Source organism: Ochotona curzoniae, unplaced genomic scaffold (genome assembly GCF_017591425.1).
Source record: "Ochotona curzoniae isolate NIBS_2020 unplaced genomic scaffold, NIBS_Ocur_1.0 contig_2699, whole genome shotgun sequence".
Classification (NCBI taxonomy): Eukaryota; Metazoa; Chordata; class Mammalia; order Lagomorpha; family Ochotonidae; genus Ochotona; species Ochotona curzoniae.
Genome location: NW_024465561.1, coordinates 9946389 through 9972635, shown reverse-complemented (window position 1 = coordinate 9972635; position 26247 = coordinate 9946389). Strand labels below are relative to the sequence as shown.

The 26247-nt window shown below is 56.5% G+C and overlaps 1 protein-coding gene across 2 annotated transcripts; it reads left to right on the top strand.

Moving 5' to 3' along the window:
* The first annotated feature begins 2267 nt into the window (after nucleotides 1–2267).
* On the top strand, nucleotides 2268–25723 carry VSTM2B (V-set and transmembrane domain containing 2B). 2 transcript variants are annotated; one of them, XM_040976686.1, is made up of 5 exons: nucleotides 3480–3561; nucleotides 4113–4297; nucleotides 5155–5184; nucleotides 6382–6853; nucleotides 25054–25723. In XM_040976686.1, the coding sequence occupies exons 1-5, from the start codon at nucleotides 3480–3482 to the stop codon at nucleotides 25140–25142; spliced, it is 858 nt and encodes a 285-aa protein (XP_040832620.1). In that variant the 3' UTR covers nucleotides 25143–25723. The 2 variants fall into 2 exon arrangements, with proteins under 2 accessions (XP_040832621.1, XP_040832620.1); XM_040976687.1 differs by lacking the exons at nucleotides 3480–3561; nucleotides 5155–5184 and adding an exon at nucleotides 2268–2509.
* The last annotated feature ends 524 nt before the right edge of the window (nucleotides 25724–26247 follow it).

Below are 26247 nucleotides of genomic sequence, written 5' to 3'. Positions count from 1 at the left end.
TGTTCCTGGTATGAAGTTAGGAGGCCCTAACTGTGGTCAGGCCTAGCTGGAAGGTATAGACACAGTGAAGATGTTCTCCAAGATGCGGCATAAGAACGGCCCTCTTGTTACAGCATTGTCTGGGCAGGCAAGACACAGCTCGGGCTGGTCCTGGCTGGCTTCAGGGTAAGGTCAGAGGCCTTGTTTGCTATGCTACCTGCAGGTATCAGAGTCTCACCTAGGGGAGAGAATGGGAGGTTCTAATTAAAGATGAAGATCCCTGAGAAAGACAGATTTGGACTGAAGTGGGACTTGACCACTCAGTAGCTGTGTAACCTCAGGCAGGTTGCATGAACTCTCTGAGCTTCAGGATGACCCTGCCCCGCCCCGCCCGGTGTCTACACTGCAGGCTTGTCACCAGGATGAGCTGAGCTCACTTACTCCACAGCTAGGAGTGCTATGTGCCAGGACCCGTTCAGGTGCTGGAGAGACATCGGGAACAAAGTTTTGCACACCTCAAGGAGCACAACATATGAGGGTATCACATCTCATGTTGGAAGTGCTTAGTGCAAAAGCAAACAAACAAAAAAGTGAGGCAGGACATGGAGAGGAATTAGAGTGAGGGGCCGGGATGCAGAATCATGGTTAAATACAGTGGCCCAGGTGGGCCTTGTTACCAAAAAGTAAACACATGCATGCAGGGAGGGGCATCCCAGGAAGCTTGTACCGCCCATGCAAAGGCCCTGGGGTAGAAGCACATCCAATCCAACCCCTTAGAGAAAGGAGGACAGTGTGGCCAGGGCAGTGTAAGCCAGAGAAAGGAAAGAGAAAATGAGATGAAGCCACAGGTGGAAGTATGGGAAAGCAGAAACAGATGGTCTGACCCTGGCTGCCACGACCGGGCCACCAGTGTCTGTGCTGAGCAACGTGGGAGCTACTGCAGAATTCTGTGGTTTCTGTTTGAAAAGGATCTCTCCATTGTCATCCTGAGAACTGGTGCCTGGAGAGTGTGTAGCCAGCGCCTGGTACAGAAAAAAGCATGTGATGACATATGGCTAATTATTCGTTATTAATAGCACCAACTCAAACAGCAGGCTAGAAACACCTTAACCCACAAGCTGGTTCAGGTGGGGAAGATCCGCTAACCTCAAAGGTGACTACGGTGGAACTGCCTCTCTCTGCAGGAACCTGCCCCCCTTGGCACATCTCTAACCACTGGCCATCCACCTACACTGAGACATGGCACCACGAGGGGAGACCACAGTCTTCCTAGCAAGCTTCTGCCCAGCCCAACAACCAGCTAGCTCTTGCCATCACAGCCCTCGCCTGGAATTAGGCCCCAATCGCAATCTGCTTTCCTTGCCTCCCACGTGGGATCTGAATCTATATAGCACAGTGCAAGTCTGCCCCCTCCCTTCAGAAGCGGAGGACAGCAGCAGGGCCCTGCAGGGTCTTCACAACGGGACCACCTGCAAGCTCCAGGCAGGTGGCAGAGAAAGCACAAAAGGCACTTGCGAATGCTCTGTGGCCTCTAAAGAAGGACTGGGGAAAGGGGAGGTCTTGGCCACTGAAGCTTTGGGAGGAACAGTGATGGGGACAGACACAACTCCTTGACCATACACAGGAAACTGAAACCTTGGTCCAGGCGGGAAGAAGGGCGTTGTCCAGGGGCGCCGCGTTGCTGAGGGCAGAGCTTGGCCAGAGCTGGCACCCTCTCCCCTTCCTACGCTGTGCGCAGCCTGCCTAGACCCTAGTGGCTGCTGGAAAGTACTTTCACAGAGCACCCCCGAGTTGCCAGGGAGGCGCGCAGATCTGCTGAGGTGTCCCCCCCCCCCAACAAAGACGCTGAAATCCACTGCTTGGGGACCCCCACCGAGGACGGTAACGGAGAGAGCCTGGCCGAACCCTGAGGCTCTCTCCTGAACCACTATTTGCTCGGTCCCAGTGACGGGTCCGCCCCCAGGCTTTGCTTCACCGAGCTAAGCCGCGTTCCCTCAGACGGCGGGGGAGAGGGCGGGCTCCGGGCGCTGGGGCGGTCACGGAATGCGGGGAACGCAAGACGGGGAGGTTGGTTCCCGAACGCTACTGTGGACTCAATTTCTGCCTCCCTCCTTCTCAGGACCCCCTCTTAGCGCTGGGTAAAGAGGGGGCAGGGGCTCACGAAGAGCGGGTGGGGAGCAGGGACCAGCGATTGGGGGCAGGAACCCCGCCCCCGCCCAGAAACCTCCCGGGCCCGGAGTCGTGCCCGGCGCTCCGCACCCCACCCCATCCCCGCCGCCTCTGCCGTCACTCACGGCCGCTGCTGGCTGGCTCGCCCGGGCGCTCTCCGCGCCACAGGAACCTGCTCGCCCGGCGCCGTGCGCTCACTTCTTGCTCACAACACTGCAGACTCTCGGCGTCGCCGCCGTCACCCGGCTGCATCCCTGGCCCGGAACGGCGCTCCGCCCTTCTCCCTGGTCCCCAGCGCCCACCTGCCTGCCATGGCCCTGGCCTGGGCCAAAGAGCGGTGCCGCTCGTTGCCCAAATCAGGGTAAGGAGTTGAGGGCTTGGGTATTGGGTGGGAGGCTGCGGAGAGGGCCGCAGGACACGCTAGGAGAGGAATGAGCGGCGGTCTCGAGCGATGGAGACTGGGAAGAAGCCAGGAGAGTTTGGGTGGGAGGACCCCCAATCAAAGAGGGTGCGGGGCGGGGCTGCGCTCCAACCAGAGAGACTGTGGTCCCTCCGAGCGACCCCCGCGTTGAGGCGGGGGGATGCGCTCCAAGGTAGGGGCGGGGAGGGGAGGTGGAGGACGGGGGTGGTGCAGCAGCGGAGGCGGCTCGGCGCCCAGCCACTGACCGCCCCCTCCCTCCCCTCCCCGCTCCTCCCCTCCCCCCCGCCCGCCTCTCCCCGGCTCCGGGTCTGCCACGCCGGTCCCGCTCTCCCCGCGCTGCGCTGGATCGGACGCCAGGTCTGCGCGCCGCGGCTGAGCGCCCACTCGCGGAGAGAGCCGCGGAGAAGCCGGCGGGGGCGGCGGCGGGAGAGCTCGGCGGGAGCTGGAGGAGGTGGCAGTCGGAAGCCGAACCAGGAGGAGACCGGGAGGAGGGTAGAAGCTCGCGGCTCGGAGGCGCGCACTCTCCCGGGCAGGGATGGGTCCTGGCGCAGCTCGGCCCCTGCCGGTTCGGCCGGGCGGAGACTGAACCGCGTCTCACCGCCATCCCCCCCACCCACCCACCCTACGCACCGTCCTGTGGACACCCAGACCGAGAGAGGCACTGACGGACCCCCGCTAGCCTCCTGCACACCCCCCAGCAGCGCCCCCCGCCGGAGCCGCGCCGGGCCAGCCGGCGAGAGAGCGGGGCTGATTGGCGGCCGCCGGCGGCCAGGGGAGGGGGCGCCGCGCGGGGCCATGGCAGGCTCCGAGGCGTCCTAGCCCGAACCGGAGCCGCAGCTGGAGCCCACGCTGTTGCCATCGCCGCCTCTCCGCGCCCGGGCCCCCGCTGCCACCGCGCCCCCCGCGGGAGATGGAACAGCGGAATCGGCGCGGCGCCCTCGGATACCTGCCGCCTCTCCTGCTGCACGCCCTGCTGCTCTTCGTGGCCGACGGTGAGCGCGGGAACTTTGCTGCGGCGGTGGGTTCGGGGTCTCCTTGGCCGGGGCCGCCACGAAGAAACAAGAGAAGGGGCAGATTTCTAGCTGTCTGCAGCCATCGCGGTGTGCAGCTCGCGCTCGCGGAGGGTTAGGCGAGGAGAGCCGTGAAGGGTCGCCGCAGCGCCCGCGCCCGGTGCGTTCCGAGTCCGGCGGGCTCGAGCTGCGGCAAGGCGGCCTGCTGAGAGCGGGAGTCGGGAGCCCCAGCCTGGCCCCGGGGGTGCGGCCCAGCGCGCGTGAGAGACCTGAGCCGCCCCTCCCGCTCCGGAGGGAAGCGGGTCTGCAGCCTCTGGCCGGAGCCTGCTGCCACCCCGCAGCAGCCCGACCCAAGTTTGCTTAGCGCCGCGGGCCGTGCGTTACCAAGTCGCCGGAGGGGGCGAGGGTGGGAGTGGGGGCGGCACTAGGCCAGCTAGCCCCGGAGGGAGCACCTCGCCTTGATGGGGGTTGCCCCAGGCCCCCGCCCTCCAGCTAGTCACGCCTCTCTTCCCCTATCCCTACCCCGCCCCCAGCTACATTCACTGAAGTACCCAAAGATGTGACAGTACGGGAGGGAGACGACATCGAGATGCCGTGCGCGTTCCGGGCCAGCGGGGCCACCTCGTATTCGCTGGAGATTCAGTGGTGGTACCTCAAGGAGCCGCCCCGGGAACTGCTGCACGAGCTGGCGCTCAGCGTGCCCGGCGCCCGGAGCAAGGTAACCTACAGGGGGTGGCGAAGGCGACCCCGGGCAGGCCGCCGGCGGGACTGGCGAAGACCGCACGGCACGCTTCCAGTCCTCTTCAAAGTCAACCGCTGGCTCCCCCCACCACCCACCCCCGCCAAATCCTGATTCTCTGGACAGGGTCCTTTCTCCCGCAACGCCATTCCCACCGGGATCCTAAAAGCCAGAGCGGGTCACCTGCTCTAACGAGCCTCGAGCCCAGGGTCTAATGAGGGAAGACCCCTCCCCAAACATACACCGCTGTCCAGCAGGGCTCCGCTGCGCCCTGCCGCTCTGAGAATCCCAGGGCACCGGGCCAAGAAGCGAAGCTCCTCCGGGCTAGCAGGGAGGCCGGCCAGTCACCTCCAGCGCCCCGGGGTTCGAGGGGCGGCACCCCCCGGCCCACTCTCCCCAGGTCGCCTCACAGGCCATGCTGTTGTACACGCAGGCTAGAGCGCGCGCACACACGCACCTATACCTACACCTACCTGTGCACCTACCTACATTCTCTCAGGCTTACCGGGTCTGCTGCGCACACACCGAACCGCCCAGCGGGTTTTTCGGCTCCAGATCACACGGAGGATTTAGGGAGCCAGGGCGAGGGTCTCCCCCTTTCCCCTCCCATCGTGGCGGGCGGCCAAGCCCCCTTTTCAGCACGGTCCCACATCCTGCTAGCTGCAGACTCCGCTTCCTTCCGGATCAACTCTGAAAATCCTTCCGCCCTCCGTGCCCTCAATTCCCTCCACACCCCGAGGCGGTTTGGGACCCCGAATCCGAGTCTGGGAACCCCTGAGCCGCCGAAGGCCACGCGAGCCTAATGTCTGTTTCTCCTCTCCCTCCCTGCATTTTAGGTAACAAATAAGGATGCAACTAAAATCAGCGTAAGTGTGGAGCCCAGCGCGGCCCGCGGGAGACCCCTTCCGGCCGCTTCGCGCCCCGCAGCTCCCTCCCCTTTAGCAGGCCTCGCCGGCGGCCTGGCAACTCGCAGCCCAGCTCGCAGCCGCGCCTTGGCGGCTGCCTGGCATTCCGCGGCGCCATCTGTCGCCAGCAGCGAGCTCGGTTCTCTTTTGTGTCGATCGAGAATCCGAGGCTCCAGTGCTCAGCTCAGTGCTCACTGTAAAACTCTGGCGCGCTCGCCTGCCAGTCCTGGGCGGGTGGTGCTCCCCTGCGGTCGCTCGCCCTAGCCCTCACCACGACCCCGCTCCGGCTGCGCCCTCCTCCGCCCCGCCGACACCCTCCGTCTTCGGTGGGCTCGCAGGTGTGGGCACTGCGTGCTGTAAGCTTGCGCGGGGCACGATTCTGGGGAGTCTTGTTAGGATGCACGGAGCCCAGGTCACGGGTTTTGTAACTCTGGGAGAAATGCTGGAGCCTTCTCAGCTGAGCGGGTCAGGATTAGAGCTGGAGAGGTCCGGGCTTCTTCATAAGCTCGCTGTAGAGGTGAGGGCTCCCGGATGCACTGGGAAGAGCACGCGGCGGCTCCCTACCCAAGCACGCCTCGAAAGGCGAACTCGGAGCAGCCACCAGGAGCCGAAGGGAGCCTCAATGTCACCTGTGTCCTTGGGGAAGCTAGAGTTAGCTTTGAAGGGTAGTGATCGACCGGGGTCAAGTGCACCTGTGAGGGCCAGCTCTCCTTGGGACGCAACCCAGGGCCTCCCATTCCAGTGCGATAAGGGTGCAAGGCCAGATTTGGCCAGTGGCTGGGCTGGAGTGCGTCCACGCGGGAACGATGCGGGAGGGACAGTGAACCCTTCAGCAGGAAGGTGGGGGTGGGGCTGCCTTGCGGAGGGAGAAGCAGCTGGAAGATCCGGACTCTGGGTTTGTGGGGGCAGGGATGCAAGCTGGGGACCTGGCTACACAGTGCAAGGGGCAGAGCCACCCCGCGGTGAGGCAGGATCTGGATCCCCCGCTGCCCCAGAGAAGTGCAGGTACGGGAAGCTGGATCTTGGCGGAGGGGAAGCACAGTCCCAGGGCGGAGGGGGAGTGGAGGCGCACTCGCACGGCGCGGGTGGAGAGGGCTAACTCTGCCGGCACCAGCGGAAAGACCCGCCGGGCAGACCGCTAACCCCGCTCTCTTGCAGACGGTGCGCGTCCAGGGCAACGACATCTCTCACAGGCTCCGGCTGTCGGCCGTCCGGCTGCAGGACGAGGGCGTGTACGAATGCCGCGTGTCGGACTACAGCGACGACGACACGCAGGAGCACAAAGCCCAGGCGCTGCTGCGCGTGCTCTCGCGCTTCGCGCCGCCCAACATGCAGGCCGCCGAGGCCGTGTCCCACATCCAAAGCAGCGGACCGCGACGCCACGGCTCCCCCAGCGCTGCCAACGCCAACCCGGCGGGCGCCGCGGGCCGCACCACCTCCGAGCCCAGCCGCGGTGACAGGAGCCCGCCGCCCGGGAGCCCTCCCGCCGCCCCGGATCCCAGAGTCCCCGAGGCTGCCGTCGCCTCCGAGGCGCACACGGCCACCACCACTGTCATCGCCACGGCTGCTGCTTCGTCGGCGTCGCTGCCACCAGGCCAGGCTGTCCTTCTGCGCCAGCGGCACGGCTCCGGTAAGGGCAGGAGGGGCGAGGGGGCACGCAAGCTGTCGGGAGGACGCGAGGGCCGACAGGACCCGGGGCGCAGGGCGATCCTGCCCCAGGAGTTTTTTAAAAAAGGAGGTCTGCCTTTGGATTCTAACGCTCGCGGTCTCGGCGCACTTCGCGAGATGTGCGGTTTCCTGGCTCTTTGCTTCTGGTGTCTCTGTCTGCTGTTGGCTTGTGTTCAGTCACCGCGTGATACCTGTGAATGTGCGGGCAATCTGGGAGTGTACCTGAGGCTGCAGTGTGCAGCGCCGTCTTGGGTTTGGAGCTTGGACCCTTGAGGACCAGCTCTTATGTCTCAAGCCTGAGCCTGGACAGAGGCCACGCAGGCCGAGGCAGTAGCACCTGGCTAAGAGAGCGAGGACGTGGTTGCAATGTGGGCGCCATTCTCTCTGCTGCTCCCGGTGGGTCGTGCAGACTGGGGCCGAGCCGGTGGGGGTGGCCCCTTCTGCAGCCTCTGCTGCCTCTGGCCAGGGTGGGGATGGTCCCTGAGCACTCTGCATGCTGTTGTATATTGCAGCTCCAGTTCCCTTGAGGGCAAAGCCCTGTGCAGTGGCAGACTTGTTGCAGAGGGTTTGTGTCAAGGGGTGTGTGATGTGCTGTGAGCAGATTAGAAAAACGGGGGGGGGGGGGGGGGGGACTGCCAGGTCAGTGTGCAAAACAGGGAGGGGCTTGTAACCCCAGTGGGAGATTCCAGGGTGGAGGCTTGGGCTACTCCCTCAGGGCTGTGCTGAGAGTGGAATGGCCCTCCCCCTCCCTCCTGCTGGGCTGGGCTGGGCTGCAGCTTTCATTGCAGTCCCTGATTTTGGTTACTTACTCCCTGAGCTGTGTGCCCCATCTCCTGTGATGCAGAGGCCCATAGAGAGCATCTCTCTGACCCCTGGGCCCTGAGAACTTGGGACAGTCAGACCTCCCAGGTGTGACAGAATCCACCTGCAGGCCCCTGCAATTGAATCCACCTGTTTGCTCCCCTCTGTTGAGTCCTCTGGCAGGCCTCATTATAACAGCTTACCCAACCTGGTGAGACCACCGGTTTATCTAGCCCATTGTTCCATTTTTTCACTCCGTTCTACACCCATGGCAGGCTCCCCAGTGAGTCTCAGGATAAGGACTGGGTCTGAAGGCCTCATCCCTGTTAGGTACCACACAGAGACACTCAAAACTTTCCTCCAGGCTCTGGGGGGAGGTATCGCAGAAGGAAGCTGTAGGTTCAGCCTGCTCCAGTTCCTACGTTAGCACTAAGGGTCATGACATATAAACCTGGGAATGTCCATGGCTTCATGTAATTATACTGTTTCTTGCCCACATCGTCATTCCGTTGAGTAGGAGGTGCAAGGGCTCAATTTCAGGTCTAGAACTCAAATCTAGAACGCCAGCAGCTTCAGCAAGTGGCTTTCCAGAACATTTTGAAACAGTATGCCACCAGCCCTGAGAGCAGAGATGGAAGCTGCCCTCTGGGCCCAGTTCCCTGCAAGCGTGGAGCCCTCGTGGGAGGGTGGGGTAAGGTCTGGGAAACCACTTGCAACCAGAGGTGGGTGTCGAGATGCAGTAAGTCTAAGTTTTTTTAAATTAGTTTTACATGGCCTGCGACTAAAGTTATAAATATCACAGTCCTTGGCCAAGAGAAGGTTCCCCACCTGTGTCTAAGGCACACATTTTTTGTGGAGAGTCAGTCTCCCATACATTGGGTGTTCCTAAATCCTTGGGAGACAGAGGAGGCAGCCGCTCTAGGCAGTGCTGCATTCTCACAGGGAAGGGAGGAGGCCATGTTTGGTGTGTAAGGGCCAGGCCTGGAAGTGGTAAAGAGTTCCTCTACCCTCCGCTGCTCGAGAAAGCACAACCTAGATGCAAGGCCCCTGGGTTTGGCGGCTGCTTTCCAGCCACACGTCTTCATCGTGCAGAACAAGAGCAACCCCTTGGAGGAGCCAGACGCTTCAGTCCCCCGCAGTGGGTAGGTTAGGAAAGTGCTGACGGACTGCCAGATTGGCAGCTGATGCTACTGGGGAAGAGAAGCCCCTCTCGCTCTGTAACTGTGTGATAACAGGTTGTGATGCACCCCTCAAATGCCTCCCCAAGCTGTAAGTATAGAATGTGGGAAACAGGCCATGGTGAGTTGTACCTGAAGCCCTTACTGGCTGTGTGACTTTAGGCAACCTGCCTCACCCCTCTGAGCCATCTGTAAAACAGGGCAGTCCCTGACCAGAGAGGGAACGTGGTGTTACTGTGCATATGGGCTCATGGTGATTGCCATGGCCTAAGATGTTCTGGTTGAAGAAGAGGGGGCAAGGAAAATAAAACTCAGTGGCTGGCCATTGGAGGACAAGCTAAGGAGAGCTCTGATAGCCCCTGGACACTACAGGATTGGGTACAAGCTTTGGTCGAGGATGCACCAAAGGAAAGAAAGCATTCTTTTTAAGAGATTTCTTTTAAAGGCAAAGTTATGGAGGTAAAGAGTTTTCATCCATCTGGCTCACTCCCCCAAATGGCCACAACAGCCATGGTTGAGCCAGGCTGAGCCCAGAAACATGAACTTCCTTCTGGGTTTCCCATGTGGTGTAGAGATCCAAGGACTTGGGCTATCTTCTGCTTCTTTCCTAGGCAATTAACAGGGAGGCAGAGCAGCTAGAACTTGAACCAGAGCCCATCATGGGTGGTGGCTTTAAGCCCTCTATGTCACAATGCCAGCTCCAGGAAAGAACTTGAAGAATGAGCTTGATAGTAGTGCTCATAGAATGGTAGCAAGGCCAAGATCAGCTCATTCCTGCTTCAATCTCCATCTTCCCCTGGCCAAAGTTTGACCCATGAGCCCAGCCAAGGCTGGTCTAACTGCCTGACATAGCCACAAGGGCTGGGTCCAATAGTGGAGTGCCCCAGGGCCTGGCATTTCCCATGGAAGGTGTGACAATTGGTGCTGTCCTTCCTGTAGGCTAAGGGGTCCTTCTGTCAGTTCAGTGCTGATGGCACTTTGCCCAGGGTCATCCCAGGAATGGGGCCTTGGGCACCTGCACCTGCCAGCCTCAGGACAGTGTGTTCATATCTTAATAGGTCAAGGTGGCAGCCTGGGTTCACAGCTTCTTTCTGCCTCTCCTGAAGTGAATGTAGTTCTAACTGGGTGCCAGCATGACTTGAGGGCTTGCTACAGGGATGGTGGCCTCTCGGTCTCTGTTTCCTGGCTTGATCAGGCCAGGAGCAGCATAGATGCCTCAGCAAGAGCCCTGACCTCTCCAGATCCCTTTTGGGAGGTCCAGCTGAGAGGAAAGTAGCAGACCCTATGAACATGTTCAAAGCATTACAGCAGCCAGCAGAGGGGGCTGTGACTCCCAGGACTAGCAAGAGGAGCAGCAGCCTCAAGGCAAACACATTGTGTCCACTGTGCCCCAGCAAGAACCTCCTGTCCTCCTGCCCACTATTCTATCAGGGCTTCCTGTTGGCCAAAGCCTCCTGGAATCCAAGGGCAAGGGTACCTGGGAGATGTAGACTTCACAGGTGGGCCTCCAGGGCCTAAGAGCAGAGCAGACAAGGTGGATGGAGGATGAGGTCAGGGCATTACCGAGGCTCCTCCTAGGCTGCGGAGACACTATGACTATCTCTTACTGGTAACATCCGCGGTGGGCCCATCCCCTGTGAGGCAGTTGCCCCAGAAGGCGGTGGGAAGGCAGTGTGTGTCTGTTTGATGGCTGCTGTGCCCATGCCAGGAAGGATGGGGCCAACACTGCTTTCACCTTCATCCTTAAGCTATGGCAGGGCCAGGCAGCCAGCCCAGGCCCCATATGTGCCCGACGCAGCCAAATACATATTTGCACTAAAATTTTATGTGCAAAAACTCATTCGTTTCACGTCTCATTTGTCAAGAGACATTTTGGTATTTGTGCTTAAAAATCAACATGGGCTGGATTAGCCGAGCAGAGCCGGCACTGGAGGCTGGGTGTCTTCTTAGCCGCATCCGTAAATCTGGCTCCTAATTAATCTGAACGCTGACCCATTTTTCACGAACACTTTGTTGCTGGTTGTCGTTTCTAGCGGAGAGGGAGGGAGGAAGGGAGAGCACAAAACAGTATCTTCCAGACACTTGTGACCTGGGAGTCACTGCAGCTGAGTGCAGCCTCACCTCCAAAGAATCCAGCCTGCAATTGAAGGCTCATGCATTGGCAAGAGGGTCCCCTCTGAAGGGACCTCAGGATCGGATCGGTGCTGTGCGAGCCTCTAATTAGCCTCAGGGCTCTAGCTGTAAGGAGAGACGCCATAGCCCCCACAGAGCAGTGTCTGGATGTGGCACACTTGTGCCTGGTGCCCACATGGAGAACTAGCTCTCCATATTTCAATTAATAATCAGACAAAGACAGTCAAGGCCATGGGTGTGACTGCTTTGGAGGAGCTGCTGCTGCTGGGAGCCATCTAGGGGGAGCGTCCTTGGGCGTCACCATGACAACCATAAACCCTCACTGAAGGGGGCTGTGGGCAAGGTGAAGACACTGAGTCTTAACACGAGCCTCGGCCCCGGGTGGATGACAGAGCTGGCAGGATTGGGTGCCAGCATGAGCCTGGAGAATCACAATGCAGTCCTGGTGTCTTCAGCAGTATCAGCAGGGTGCTGGTGCCTTGGGGCACCACCTGGGCCCTGGAGGGTCGAAGATAACCATCTTAAACAGTCCACTCCTCCTCCAAGCCCCAAGGTGCCATGGGGCTTAAAATTAAGGAGAACATGAGACTGACAAAAGATGTCCCAGAGATGACAGAGCAAGGCTCACTGAACCTCCTGCTAGGGAAAAAGCGAGGTCTTCAGGAAGGAAATGGCCAAGCCTCGTGGTCAGCAGGAGCCGCCCAAATCTGTCCAGAGAACAACATGCATATGCAGGGGTCCCCAGGAGTGGTGATCATGGATGGCCACCAGGGACCCAGGCCTGGGGACTCCCAGGAAACTTGGGCAAAGAACTGTGTGTTAGAGTCTGCAGAGGGGACTGCCCTGCACCAGCACAAGCAACCAGAGAAGGCTTCATGTAGACAGTGTGTGATTTCAGACTTGTAAAAGGCACCTGCGCTGATGCTGTCCCCCGTTTGGTTAGTCCCAGGAAAGCTGCTGGAGGACTCTCCCCCACCCCACCCTGTGCCCTGATACCAAGTGAAAAGTTCTGCTGCCATCCAGCCTGTCATTAAGTCGGCCAGGCACAATGCAGCCTTTCTCTGGGTCCCAGAGAGATCTCAAATTAAGGACAGAATAGCCACTCCTGGATTAGAATCAGGATAAAGAAAACTTTATCTTTTTACTGAGCTCTTACCCTGTGCCCCAACTCACTTAAGCCCACCGGGCACACGGCCACCTTCCCTGCTTTTAACCCAAAGAAGATCCTTCCCCCAGCTGGAAAGAAGAGCCAAGAGCTGGCCTTTTTAAAGATTTATTTTTATTTGAAAGGCAGATTAATGGAGAGAAGAGACAGGGCAAGATCTTCCATCCATTGGTTCATTCCCTAAATGGCCTTAATGGCCAGAGCTGAACTGATCCAAAGCCAGGAGCCAGGAGCTTCTTCTCTGTCTCCCACATGGGTACAGGATTCCAAGGCTTTGAATCATTTTCTGCTGCCTTCCCAGGACATAAACGGGGAGCTGGATCAGAAGTATAACAGCCAGGACATGAATCAGCACCCATATGGGATGCAGGGGTCAGATTTTCCAAGTGTCACCAGGAGCCCAACCCTCCAAGGAGTTTCCTGTGTTACACGCGAGGCACAGGTTTTTACAGCTGTGGATATTAAGGCTTCCTAAGCCTGTGAGGGGAAAAGTGAGGTCAAATGCTTTTGTAGTATGATATTGATGGATTCTTTTGCATGTGGGCAGTGGTAAGGGCTTGGCTATGACCTAAACCCCTGGGCTTTTTGTGGGAGATGCCAGCACGGTTTTAAGGCATGCTTGCAGCCCAGCAGGGGGAAATGGCTCCTCTGTTTTGTTCCCCTGAGCTTTGCTGGGTTCCCAGGCCCATCTCAGAAAGCCAGGGCTGAAATTCCACTTTGACTTATGTAAGGGCTGCTGGAAAGTTGAACAGGAGACTTCTCGCACACAGGCCCAGCCCCTGGAAGGCCCCATTCCTACCTATTCATTATGAAGCTGACAAGCCTGCTTCCCTGGGGTGGTGCTTCTGGGGAAATTAGCCTGCTTGTCAATGGCTTTGGTGCTCTCAGGGAAAATGTGCTATAAATACCAAGATGGATTACCCCATTTGGCCTCCTCTGGGTTAGGGTTTAGCTGCTGTTCAGCAGCCAGTGATGGAGGGAGCCGCTCATGACAACGGCGTGCTTGGCAGCCAAGCCAGAGTGTGAGGCCGAGGCTGCGTTCAGGCCTCTTGCTCCACACATGTCCTCTGTAACATGGCTCTGGAGACACCGGCCTTGCCAAGCCTGTCCTTGTGGCATCCATGTATGGAGTGTGCTTCAGGGAAGTCTTGCTTATTCTGTCCTGTCATTATCACCCTCCAGGCTGGAACACCAAAACTTCCCGTTGGCTTCAGCTGCCTCCGGCTCATATGATTCAAGGAGAGAGTTCCTATCCATTGCAAATAAGGCACCACAGTAGACATTGCAGAAGCTTCATTCCCACCCCTTCTTGCACTACTCTCCCCTACCACTGGCCTTACCCTGTCCAGCTAAGCTGGACCTCAGTGATCCATCAAGCTCAATGGTCAGTAGAGCCTAGGAATACCTAGTTGGACACCCGACACCCATTGGGCAGTGGAGACATCAGCTCTTCATGACTATATCATAGTGCCTGGGTGGGCTACTTATGAGGAGAGCAGGGTTGGTTAGCTCACAATTCTGGCAGGTCAAGGGCCTGGTGCCTACATCAGATCAGCTCTGGTTCCAGCTGACTGCAACCACCTGGATGTGTCAGTGACAGAACGGCAGAAAAAGTAAATAGTCACTTTGCCAAACAGAAAGTCAGAAAAGCACTCAGGTGCCAGGCACCTGCCTTTTTTTTTTTTTTTTTTTTTAAGATTTATTGTATTTGAAAGACAGAGAATCTTCCATCTACTGGTTCACTCCTCAAATAACCGCAATGACCAGGGTTGGGTCAAGCCAGAGCCAAGAGCCTGAAGTTTCATCTAGATATCCCACATGGTGCAGGGGCTCAAACACTTAGACTATCTTCTGCTGCTCTCTCAGGCACATTAGCAGGGAGCTAGATGAGAAGTGGAGCAGCCAGAACTCGAACTGGTGTCCCAGTGGGATTCTGGCTTACAACCCTGGCCTCAGCTCCTGCTTTTCTAACAATCTCTCATGATATGGAGCAGGGTCACAGGAAAAACATATGTGTGCCCTTGGAGAGGCCTCCACCAGGCCGCACTCCTTAGAGATTCCACACCAGCTCTCCTTCTGGGGACTAAGCTTCAAGCTTTGAGCAGAGGAAGCTTTGGGGGACACTCAAACCATCAGTCCTCTCGACAGGGGAAAGAACCGAAGCATAAACCCAGGAGAGAGAACAGGCAGTTCTGGGTGAGGGAGTATTACCACCTCTGCCAGCCACTTCATCCTTCCTCCCATAGTGCCAACCCTCCTTGCCCTTCTGCTGGCCACTGGCAGGCCATGCTTTGACACCAGCAAATTCTCCCCACTTCTAGCCCTGACAAAACCCCGGCTCCCAGAAACCACAGGATGAGCCCCCACCCAGCCCTGCCTGAGTCTGACACTTGTTCTGCTGGGAATCTAATCCTGACTGTCACTTCTGGCCTGCCATGGGGGAGCTTGCCCAGTGGGCTTCACCCGGGGTATACCAGTTGCCAAGCCAGAGATGCCGAGTGGGATGGCAGAGGTTAGTCTAAGGGGGTGGGGCAGGTGTTAGCTTTGTCTGGAGCCTGGCACTTGTCAATGCTCCATTACCCATATCACCCAGGAGACCCATTGATGTAGGTGATGGGGGTGTGCCCCTCCCAGGAGTCCCTCAGGGGTCCACTCTCTGTCTTGCTCTCACTGGGGGCATTGTGGGATGGAAGGAGTCCCAGGGAAGCTGATGGGGCTGCAGCGCAGCCAGTGCCATCAGACTGCAAATGGCCCCAGCAAGGCGCTATTTCTGTGCATCACTCACTCGCTGCCACTCCGCAGGGGGAGTGTGGGAAACGGGGTCGCTGCCATGTCCTCATCCTTGCCTGGCTGAGGCTGTTGCCCATGAGTCAGAAGCTCCTTGGTGAGCAAGCACAACTTCACTGCGGTTTCTCATGTTCCATCAGCAAAGGAAACTACCACGTTGGCACAGATGCCCTCTGGGCCTGGCAGTGCCTGCCCTGCTCCTGGGCAAGGCCACACCTGGTCAGGTGTGCCAAGTCAGTGATGCCTGCTCTGCCTTTGTTGTATAGGCAGCCATCCATGGGGAGCGGGCAAGCATTGTGATGGGGGGAGGAGGGGCAGCTTGTGTCTGCATGCGGCACTGGAGAGCTGCAGCTCCGGGGAAGCGAGCAGAGGAAGATGCTGCACGGTGTCGCGTAGCCAGAGGGAGTCTGGCGAAGTCCTGGACCGGACAGGAGGTGCCCAAGTCACTTGTGTGGGGAAACGCAGTGCTGGGCTGGGAGGGAATGATCTCCCTGTGCAAGTCTTTCTTCCATGCCTGTTCCTGTACTGTCGCATCATGCTGACATTCCGCCTGCTTTCCCTTGCTGTGTACAGTGATCGCCACTGCTGCTGCTACTTGGCACCAGTGGCTCGTGAGAGGGAGGTGAGCTGATGCCGCCTCCCCAAGGAGCTACTGGGGGTGGGAGCGGGCTGCATGCACCCTGGGAAGTCAGGACCCCCACTTGTCCAGCTCTGTCTCCAGGGTCTCTTGGAGCTCACCTCCCACCCCTTCCTCTGAGAGCCGTGAACTCTGAGACCCTCCCTCTGCTGACCCTTGGCCCACTGCCTGTCAGCTCTTTTCAGGAGGAAGTTGGGTTTTCTTAAAGCCAGGAAAGCCCAGCTGCAATGTCAGTCCCCTAAGAGCAACTTTTATTCCAGTTGATTCTTGTAGAAACGCCACTTGGCCCAGAGGAAGGTTCTTTAATAAGCCTAGGGGAGGCAGAGCTGACGTCATGTCAGGCTGTGTCTGAACTGGGGCTGGAGATCCTGGCCAGCTGGCATGTCTGGTCTGGCCCAGGCTGCGGGCAGGGGCTGCACAGAGCCATGGTGGCCAGGCCATGCATCTCTGAGGATGGATTTGGGGTTCAGCCAGGGCACAAAAGAGCTGAAGCCCAGGTGGGCTAGCTGGGAGGCTGCCTTCTTGGCTGAGGACTCAATCCAGATGCACGCCCCCAGAGGGCAGGCCTGACTTTAAATTCAGCATCCCTACTACCCCCATGCCCTGGGCCTCACCCAATGCATTCATTTCCTCAGCCAAGTGGTTCTAGAGCATCTCTTGGGTACCAGAACTGTGCTGGGCATGGAGGGCACGGTATGACTAGGACCAGTGAAGCCCTGAGAGTCTGGCAGAGGCAGACATAGAACGCTGATCAAGCGGTCATATGGCCTTGGCTTGTGTTCTAAAGGAGAGACCATGGGCTGCACTGGCCAGAACCAGTCGGGGAAGGGTCACTGAGCAAGTGAGGCTTGTTATGATCTAAAAGGTGGGGAGCAGTTAGGTGGGAATGGAGGAGGGTGGAGCTTTCCAGAAAGGCCCTGAAACAGGAAGGAGTCAGGAAACTGCCAAAGCCAAGGTTGCTACAACGAAGCCTGAGAAACCAAGAAACCAAGCAAGGGACAAAGTTAGGAGAAATTCACTGTTCAAAGTTAGATGAAGACTTTAGAAAGAGCCAGGGGGGTGTGGCTTTGCCCTGAGGGCTGTGGGGTTGGGAGCAAGTGGGATAGGCAGGCATGATGTTTCCAAAAATAATTACTCTGACTGCAGAATGGAGGTTGTAGAGCAGGACTGGGTGGATGTGAGGAGACCACTGGAGAAGCAGCCATCAGCCAAGAGATGATGGGGCTTGGACTGTGTGGATACAGGTAGATGGATATCTGGATGGTGGTGAGGTGCATAGGCAGGGCGGCAGGGGTGTGTGTGGAATGAGGAGATGGGAGAGGAGCAGAGGAGAGAGCGCATGGATAGACTAACGAATGAGGGGATGGTCAGGATGGTAGATAATGGAATAATGAATGGATGAGTAGAAGTAAGGGTGAATGGGTGGGTGGTGTGGTGAGTGGATGGGAGTGGGTGGAAGGAGTAGTTGTCGGATGGGAGAATGGAAGACGGATGGAAGGAATATGTGTATGTTTACATCAGTGTGCATGTAAGTATGATGGGAATGAGTGGAAAATAGCTGAAGTGTGAGTGAACAGGGGACTAGAAAGGCTGGATGGAAGGAGGGGCGTGCAGGGAATATGAGTTAACGCTTGCAGATTGGGTGAGATCAGGACTACAGACAGGCAGGACTGGAGTTCCCAGCACTTAAACACTGCACACCTGGTCATGTATTCTGAGAAGGTGGACATAGGGAGAAAGATCAGTTAGTACCAGCTGGCAGCATGGCCCCAAGCTCAGGGCTGCCTCATGCCTCTGCCTTCAGTACCCAGGCCACTGGATAGAGATGGGGCAGCTGAGCAGTCAGTCCTGGCTCTCCCAACCCCCGTTTAGGCTGGGCATCTGGCACGCTGGTGGACCGTTACCATCCATGTCAGAAGTTAATACAGAAACAGACCTCCGGATGGGCAGATGAGGGATTGTATTTGGCTTAAAGGCTAATGCAACAACAACAACAAAAATACAGAAGGCTATAATCTATCATGCATCCTATTCTATAGAGTCCTGTTTTAATGTGTGGCATATCCTGGACAGCTCCTCTGGGCTAATTTTATTAATAAGCACATGTTATGGTATTTGCAGAACACTGTCCCTAGGCGATCAAGATGTGTTAACCTTTTTGGTTAAATTGAACTGCTGAAGAAAAGTGCTCGGAAAAAAAAACAGAGGGAAGAATCCAGGTGCCACTGAGGCAGAGCCTGGAAGCAGATTCTAGCAGGATGGCTCCTTTGTGCCTGCTCCATTAGCAAGCCTGGCTCGCATCAGCAGGCCACGGAAGCTGCAGCTGGGACCCACACACTGAGCACCCTTCACGTGGCAGGCATGAACTGGGGGCCCACCCTTTGCCTGACCTGAGATTCAGGAGGCACAGGAGGGGAGATGCCCCAGACAGCTGGGCAGTAAGTCCTAGTGCTGGCATTGGAAACCTCAGGGTGGGGCAGAGCCTCTCACCCCCAACTGACTGTTCCCCCAGGTCCCCAAGCACTGCAGAGTCCCAGGACTTTGTCGTCTTCCAGGGGCAGCTCTGGAGAGCCCCTCAGAACTCAGGCCAGCTCCAGCCTGAGTAGTTTTACTTCCAGTGGGTTTGTAGACCAGGGTTCCATGCAGTGAGGTTGGGCTACTTTATAAGAACCTTAAAGCAATCGTCAGAGCCCTGATGTATGCGTAGAAGTCTCTCAGCTCACAGAAAATGCAGACTGTGAAAGTATTACGTCTAGATTTCAAAAATTCTTTTACCCAAAATGAACTTATTCCATTATCTGAGAACATTATTTAAAATGATTTGTTCAGACAGGAAGAAATCATTGGTGCACCTGCAGGAGGAAGGTGGACACAGGTGATAATGAGGACTGGGAAGTGCCATGCAGGCCAATTCTGTCACCTGACTATGGCAAGGGAGAGAAGGTGCTGCAAGAAATAGCTACAACAGCCCACAATGCCCACCTCTGCCTGCATCCTCCCATGGCCTGGTCATGGAGGCTGCCACCTGGTCATTGTCCCCAGTGGACGTGCCATCACCTGGAGGGAGGAGTGCTTGTCCCACCGCCAGGAGCTGGCTGCCAGGGAAGGCAGCAGGGCACCATCATCAGGATAGACAGGCCCGTATCTTGCCTGCCATCTCACTGCTCCGCATGCCACTCTCAACTTTTCTTTGAAAGATCTCTGTTCGTTTTCAAACCCAATAGCATTAGTTGCTCTGAGTTTTTGCCCCAGTTGCCAGCACACATTAATTTTACGGCAGAAATTAATTCTACCCAAACAAATTTCGTTACTGCTCAATTATTCCTCACTGACTCCCTTTGAATAAATATCCATGAAGAGGCTTTAATTAAAATGTCAACAAGGGAAGCTGGCTCCTTACAAGGTGCTGTCTCCTCACAGCACAGCAGCTGGACTGGGGCAGAGCCCAGCTTGCCGCAGGGTGCATGGTTTGGGGCAGGCTCAGAAAAGCCATCCTCAGGAAGCCAGGAGGCCCACCCCCCACGCCTGCACTCCAGATGTGGGAGAAGGGGCTTACTCACTACTAAGTGACAGGGAAATTGAATCCCCCACTCCCTACAAAGGGCAGAGTCTGGATAATGGCTGTGAGTGAGATGGATTGAGCAAAAGGGATCCAATTGTGTCGGGGCAGCTCACCTGGCCCTGAGGGTCAGCAGGGCAGGCCTGGTGGGTGTGCCAGGAGCACCCAGCACAGTGCATGGTGGCAGTCCACAGCTGGGAAGAAATGCCAGCCCAGGGCTGCAGAGCCTCAGGCAGCAACCAGGACCAAGAACACTTTCCCATACTGTAGGGTAAAATGTTACCCAGTTTCCACCCTGGGTAGAATGTATCATTCTGTGAGTCTGCGGCAGGCCTCTGGCACTGTGGCTCCCTGATCAGCTCCATAGCAGCTCTGCTTCCAGACTCCATTTCCCTACTTATGTGAACTCCAGGAGGCAGGGCACAGCTCAAGGCACCTGGATGGAGTTCTGGCTACTGGGGCACTGAAGGAGTGAACCAGCAGGTGGACAATTTCACTTTCCTCCCTGCCTTTCAAATAAAATGAAAAAAAAAATTCTTAAGTGAATGTCATCTCTTAAAACAAAATTATGCATGCATCAAGCTAGACTCTTCTGCAGACCAGGCTCAGCTCTCGGGGTCACTTTGTGCCCACTATCTCCCAGGCCCTGTGCAAAATGGCACTCCTGTAACTGTGAAGCAGAGAAAGGAGCCAGTCCCTTACTCCCTAATACCCTGGAGTGCCCCGGCCCTGCCTCCCACACCACCCTTCGCTTCCGAGCCACCTTCCTCCACAGAGAAAGGAGGATGCTTGACCTGCTGGGGCGACATATTCTCGTCCGCAAGTCCCTGGGAACTCAGAGGAACTAGGTGCATCCTGGCCCCAGCTGGAGTACAGAGTGCCACTGAGACCACCTGGAAACCTAGAGTAGGTAATTGGGAATGGGGTAGAAGCTGCTTGGCTACCAGGTGCCCATCACGTGGCTAGATAATGTTCCCGTGCAGCTCATGCAGGCCACTGCTGTGGTGAGGGAAGGACCCTCTACCCTAAGGTCAGCAGCCAAGAAAGCAAAAGCAGAACTGAATGCCGATGCTGAGAGCTCCCCGTGTCCTCCTGCACCCCAGGGCTGCACTGGCTCTCTGACTTTCCTGTCCAGGAGGCCCCCATTCGAAGGATAGTATGGAAGGCACAGATGCAGGGTAGGTGCAGTGCCAGACATCTGTGCTCCCTGCGGCTGGTTCCATCAAACCCTGGCCACGCGTTCCATGTCACCCTTCAAAATGAACTCTAACAGCATGGGCTGTTAGAGCCAGAGCTGGCCTGTTGGCCATTGCATTTTTAGCGTCAGGCCTTGATTGTGTCTTAACTTGACTCACTCTTCCCTGACCTAAAAAGGAAAAACAAAGCCGGTTAAGCGTTTGCTTGCACAGCCCTGACACCGGCTGACCCTGGCTGCACGCCCTGCAGGTCACAGCACGGGCAGCAGAGGGAAACCGCACTTGATCTCAGATAGGTGGACTGGGCATGTGGATAGGGAGTAAATGTTGCCCCAACTGGCTGGCCCCGCTACCATCCTGATGCACACAGGGTGAACTAGCTTCTCAATCCTTTGCCCCATGCACAGACCAGATGCCCCGTGCCCAGGCATGGCAGGAGTGAGGCCATGCCAGTGTGAAGCTGCAGGTCGGAGTGAGGAAGGTTGTCTGAAATGCTTTGGAACCTGCCAGTGCCAGATAAGGGGGACACGGAGTTTCCCAGCTTGAGGCCACTTGGGCTGGCGCCTTTGGGGTGCCCATGGTGGAAAAGGGATGCCACTTGTGTTTCGGGACTATCTTCATTAAGTGGCCCCAGTGTGTCTATGATCCTGGCGCTTACTGAAGTGATAAATTGTTTTGTCAGTGAATAAATGATACAGATCAATCGATATCTTCATGAGACAAAGACGCTGTGATTTCTTTAGGAATGTTCGGTGAATAGCGATGCCCATGTGGTATGAACAATGAGTCAGCTCCTCTTCCACCGGAGGGCTCCCCTCATGGCAGCTTCAAGGGACAGAGAAGCTGCGTGTGTCAATACCATCGGGAACATGACAGAGAGAGTGACAGAATGCAGTAAGCACAGCGGCCTGCTCAGCCACAGACCCCTAGGAACACAGGTGTCTCCATGGCCACCTGGGAAGGAGGTTCCACCTCCACTGAGCCAGGTGCACCCTGCCATGCCCTGCTGTGCAAGGTGAAGGTGAGATGATAGCCATCCAGGTAGCAGTGAGCTGCAAGGGTTCAGCCCTTGAACCAAGAGCTGGACAGTGGCTGGTCTCTGTCACACCTGGGCAAGCTGTGGGCCTGAGTTCTGAGCCAGGAATCATGTGGGAGACCCAAAGAGGTGGTCACATGGATAATGGTGCAAAAAATTCCACCTCCTGGGACCAAAGGTCTTTTAGCAAAGATCCAAGGATATCTTAAAATAAGGGATTAAGGAGATAGTTTGTTCTGCCTCCTGGGGCTTGGAAAATTCTCCTCTTCATAGAAGGACCCCCCTAGGATCGGTTCTTCAGCGCTTTTATGTCCTTCTTATGCCGCCCAGAAGCAGCACTCAGGCCTGTTCGAGACATTTTGGTTTGCTGCTTGTGTGGGTGAGCTTTGCTACCTAACAGAGGACCCTCCGAGAGGCAACACTACGGCATGCATTCAGCTCATGATTCTGGGGGTCCACCATTTGGGCTGTGCTCGGTTGGGCAGTTCTGCTGGTCGTGGGTGGGCTCTTTCTGCTGGAGGTTTCTCTGGTCTAGGGGGACCTCATCTGGGCCACCTCCTGGTTCTTTTTTTTTTTTTTAAGAATTATTATTATTTTTTAATTGGGAAGTCAGAGAGGAGGAAATACAGAGAGGAATATCTTCTGTCTGATGATTCACTCCCTAAGTGGTCGTAACGGCTGGAACTGAGCCAATTTGAAGCGAGGAGCCAGGAGCTTCTTCTGGGTCTCCCACATGGGTACAGGGTCTCAAGGCTTTGGACTGTCCTCGACTGCTTTCCCAGGCCACAAGCAGGGAGCTGGATGGGAAGCAGGGCCACCTTTGGGATTAGAACCGTCAGCAATATGGGATCATGGTGTGTGCAAGGCGAGGACTTTAGCCACTAGGCTACCGTGTCAGGCCCTATTTCTTGGTTCTTATCTGGATTGGCCCAGGCTTCTTCATACCACAGAGGGCCCGAGAGCTGTATGAGAGAGGATAAGTCCTACCACACAAACACTTTGCACACCTGTACCTGCTTCACAGCTGATAATACTCAATAGCCAGGTCGCCAAGTCCAGAGTCAGCATTGGGAGAGTACTGTCATAGAGGGGACTGTGTCCATTGCTACAGTGTTTGCCATTAGGATGTGCCTTACCTGGACTCCAGCCTGGTCAGACAGGCCAGCTTCTTGTGGACAGAGTGTGACAAAAATCCGGACAGGTGAGGAATGCTGCCCTAAATCATATAGCAGGCTGGCATGGGGAAGGCCCCTCTCTCTGGTGCCAGTCCACATGCCCGTTTCCATAGTCCCTCTACCCCTGTAGCAATACTAAGCCATGGAGTGAGTGACATGCCTCTCCAAACCTGGCCACACAGGCATCCATCATCAGAGATCCCGCAGACCCTGGGCTCCACCCTCTACCACCACGGGCCTCCTAACCTCTGGGAGCCACCCCTGCAGCCTCCTGCCCTGCCTGGTCTTTCCAGCCCGGCCTGGCATGGAGTGGCAAGCTGGTGGTTGCAAAGCGGAGCCTTTTGGAAAGTCTGTGTCACTAGCCTACTTTTGAACCTGAGTAGTTCAGACTGTCCTCGTGGCACATTCAGGTTTCTCCTCCCATCTGCTATGCCCAGCAATCCCACAGGCCACCTGGCTGGGTTTCCCTTGCCTGGCTCGCCAGCCCAGGAGCATTCTCTCCAGCCAACGTGTATCTACAAGGTCTAGCATCCTGAGCACAAGTGCACTGCTTGTGGGCTCTTTATGTCTTGCCTGCCTCTGCCTGAGTTTCAGGCTCAGCCAGAAAATAAAGATCTGAGCCAGGGGATGTGGGAGGAGCACACCTCAGGCAGGCCACATGAGCCCTGTGTGCCCAGGAGACGGTACACCCTAGCTGGCCTGATCCCTGTTTTCCGAACACCCAGTGAGTTCCCCCAGGAACCCGGCCATCCCAGTGGTACATGATTGCAGGAAGCAGTGAAGACAGACAGGGATCTTCAGAGTGACTGTTGTCCTGCGATTCTCTCCCAGGCACAGCTGGCCAGAGGTTCAGAGACACCCAGAACCAAGCTGCAGGAGGGCCAGGAGTGATGACTGCAAAATGAGGTCTTGAACAGAAGGTCAGCATGGGCCAGCCTGTGCTGCTCAGAAGGGGCTCAGAAGGACTGTGCATGGAGACCATTTATGCACGAGTGGTGCACGGTTAGACAGCCCCTCACTCTTCTCTGTTCCGCATGTCCCTAAATGCTTAGGTACATGGAGCCCTGGAGAGTCACACTGGACTCTCTGTCAAGGGGGCAGATGGGTAAAAGCACCAAGAGCCAAAGTAATCAGGGAATGGGGGACATGCCACAGAGAGATTAACAGCACTTCCATCCGGAGAGAGAAAAATTACGCAAGCTGGCCCAGCCTTGTCAGCAGAGCCTCAAATTGGTGTTGGTAGAGGCTGGAGGGACCTAGATGGCCCCAACTGCAGCTCCCCCGGGTGGCTGAACAGAGGCAGCCATGCCCTTCTGCACCATTGGTGCGGCCACAGGAAAGGAACCCCTGCATAGTCTCCCAGGTGCAGAGTCCCAGCCCGACTGGCCGGGTCTGGTAAGGAGAAAAGCAGCATCCAGATGTGCAGGTGAGCAGGGTAGGGCTGCAGTCTGCTTCTGCCAACGTGCCAGACTGTACCAGGGATGCCCCAAGGACTTTGGCTAGCACCGAGGGGCAGGTGCAGTGCTTTCACGCCTGCCTCTCTCCTCACCAGGTAAGAAGTGTGGGTCATGAGCGGGCTTCCTCCCACTTGCAGAGGAGGCCTAGCAGGCCGTATGACCCTGAAGGAAGATGAAGAGCTGAGTGCGTATCCCAGGTGAGGCAGGATGAAGGCACAGGTGTTCTAGCCTCAGTGACAATGCAAGAGCCAAAGTTAGGGGTTGTGTGGGACAAGCAGTGAGTCAGTCCTTGAGGGCCTCAGCTCACCCAGCTGCACCACCCAGTGCTGTCTGAGTTTCCACAGCACTTTGGGTGGTGGGAAGGAGAAAGCTATTGACAGTATTGTCACGGAAGGAAGCTGCAGGACTGGAAACATCAGGGTGCCCAAGGCAGGGCCGAGCGACTGCTGAGCTGTGCCAATTCAGCAGCGAGTGGAGATGGAACTGTGTACAATCATGGCATCTGCACGGAGGAGTCAGGGAGGCTGGGCCTTCGATGCGGAGGCACGGAGGAGTCGGGCAGGCTGGGCCTTCAATGCGGAGACACGGAGGAGGAGGAGTCAGGGAGGCTGGGCCTTCGATGCGGAGGCACGGAGGAGTCAGGGAGGCTGGGCCTTCGATGCGGAGGCACGGAGGAGTCGGGGAGGCTGGGCCTTCGATGCGGAGGCACGGAGGAGTCGGGGAGGCTGGGCCTTCGATGCGGAGGACACTTTGCTACACAGCTTCAGGAGCTAGAGAAGCACACCATCTTGGTGAAAGTAAGAGAATGACACAGGCTTTGCAACTGCAAGCTGGCACGAGCCCTTTCGATCGGGGTGCATGTCGTCAGCTCTGTGCGTGAGCTCTAACACAGAGCAGTGCAAAAGGCTTTGGCTTCCTCCAGAAGCTGCCACAGGCGCTGGCCTCCAGCTGTGTGCGCACAGCTCTGCAGGCCACTGGTGGGCTGCTGGGTTCTTAAGAAGCAGGTGTCAACCTTACCTGTGCTCTCATCTCCTGCAGGCACCGGCCCGAGCTATGCCACGGACCCAGTCCTGTCCCTGCTGCTGTTAGCCGTGCATAAGGTCCTGCGGCTGCTGCTGGGGCACTGACAATGCCACCTCCGCCCACCCCTGCCCGGGGACCACCACATCGCCAGACAGACACGGACAGGCTGAGAAAAGCATGAAGACGTCCACGTGGGAAATAAAATAAATCATATTTTTGGGGAAGTTATACAAATGTAGACCACCTAAAATAATGCATCTAGTTTCCAAATACGATGGAGTTTGGACCGTGCAGTCTGCATGGGCTCAACATTTCTCTACTCTAATGTATCTTTCTTTTCTACACTTTTTCCTCCGAGTCTTAATTTTGCACGAACTATTGAACATTTATCTTTAGGATAATATGTAAAAATGTCGGGTCAACACCTTTCTGACAAAGCAAAGTATTTTTAGTAGATTATTGTCCTTAGGATTTTTTTTTTTAATTTACTTTTTTCTTTGGGGGCTTTTTTAATTAAATTATTTCTTTTGAGACATTTGATTAAAAAAACATCTTATCATAATTAAAATCCACTGTCAATAATATTTATTTTTAAATAAAGATTGGAAACAAGGCCAGACACTTGTTTATAAACCGTATTGTATATTGCTGAATAACAGTTGAATAAAAAACGACTTTGGAATAACCTCTCTACAGCCCTGTATGAATATTAAGCCATGGCGCTCAGTGCGGCCTGGAGGCCGGGACCTGCTGTTCTCTGACACCAGCTGCACCCTTGCCTGGATGTCACCCAGCATGGAGGGCAGCCCAGGGCACCCGGCTGCGGCCACGTGGAACAGAGCTGGGCACGTGTGCGCCTCCCCCACCAGGAGTGACGGGAAGGAAGGAGACCACTAGGGAGAGCAATGATGTCGCTGGTCTCTGTGAACCTCGCACTTGCCCGTTTGGAGGATAGCAGGGAACTTCAAGGGCTTCATGAAGAAATTTGAATTTTAAAAAATTTAGTTTGTATTGATGCATAGACATTTTGAAATCCTCACAGCTTTCTGCGTGGGCTTGCGAGGACATCTCACACGCTGCTGGTGCCTGTCAGCATCACCAGCGTCACTGCCACTGCACACTGGAAGTTTGGGAAGAAGGTGGGGTCCTCCACATGGACATCCTGAAATCCATGGATTTAGGCAGGATACACTTATCTTAAATGAATCT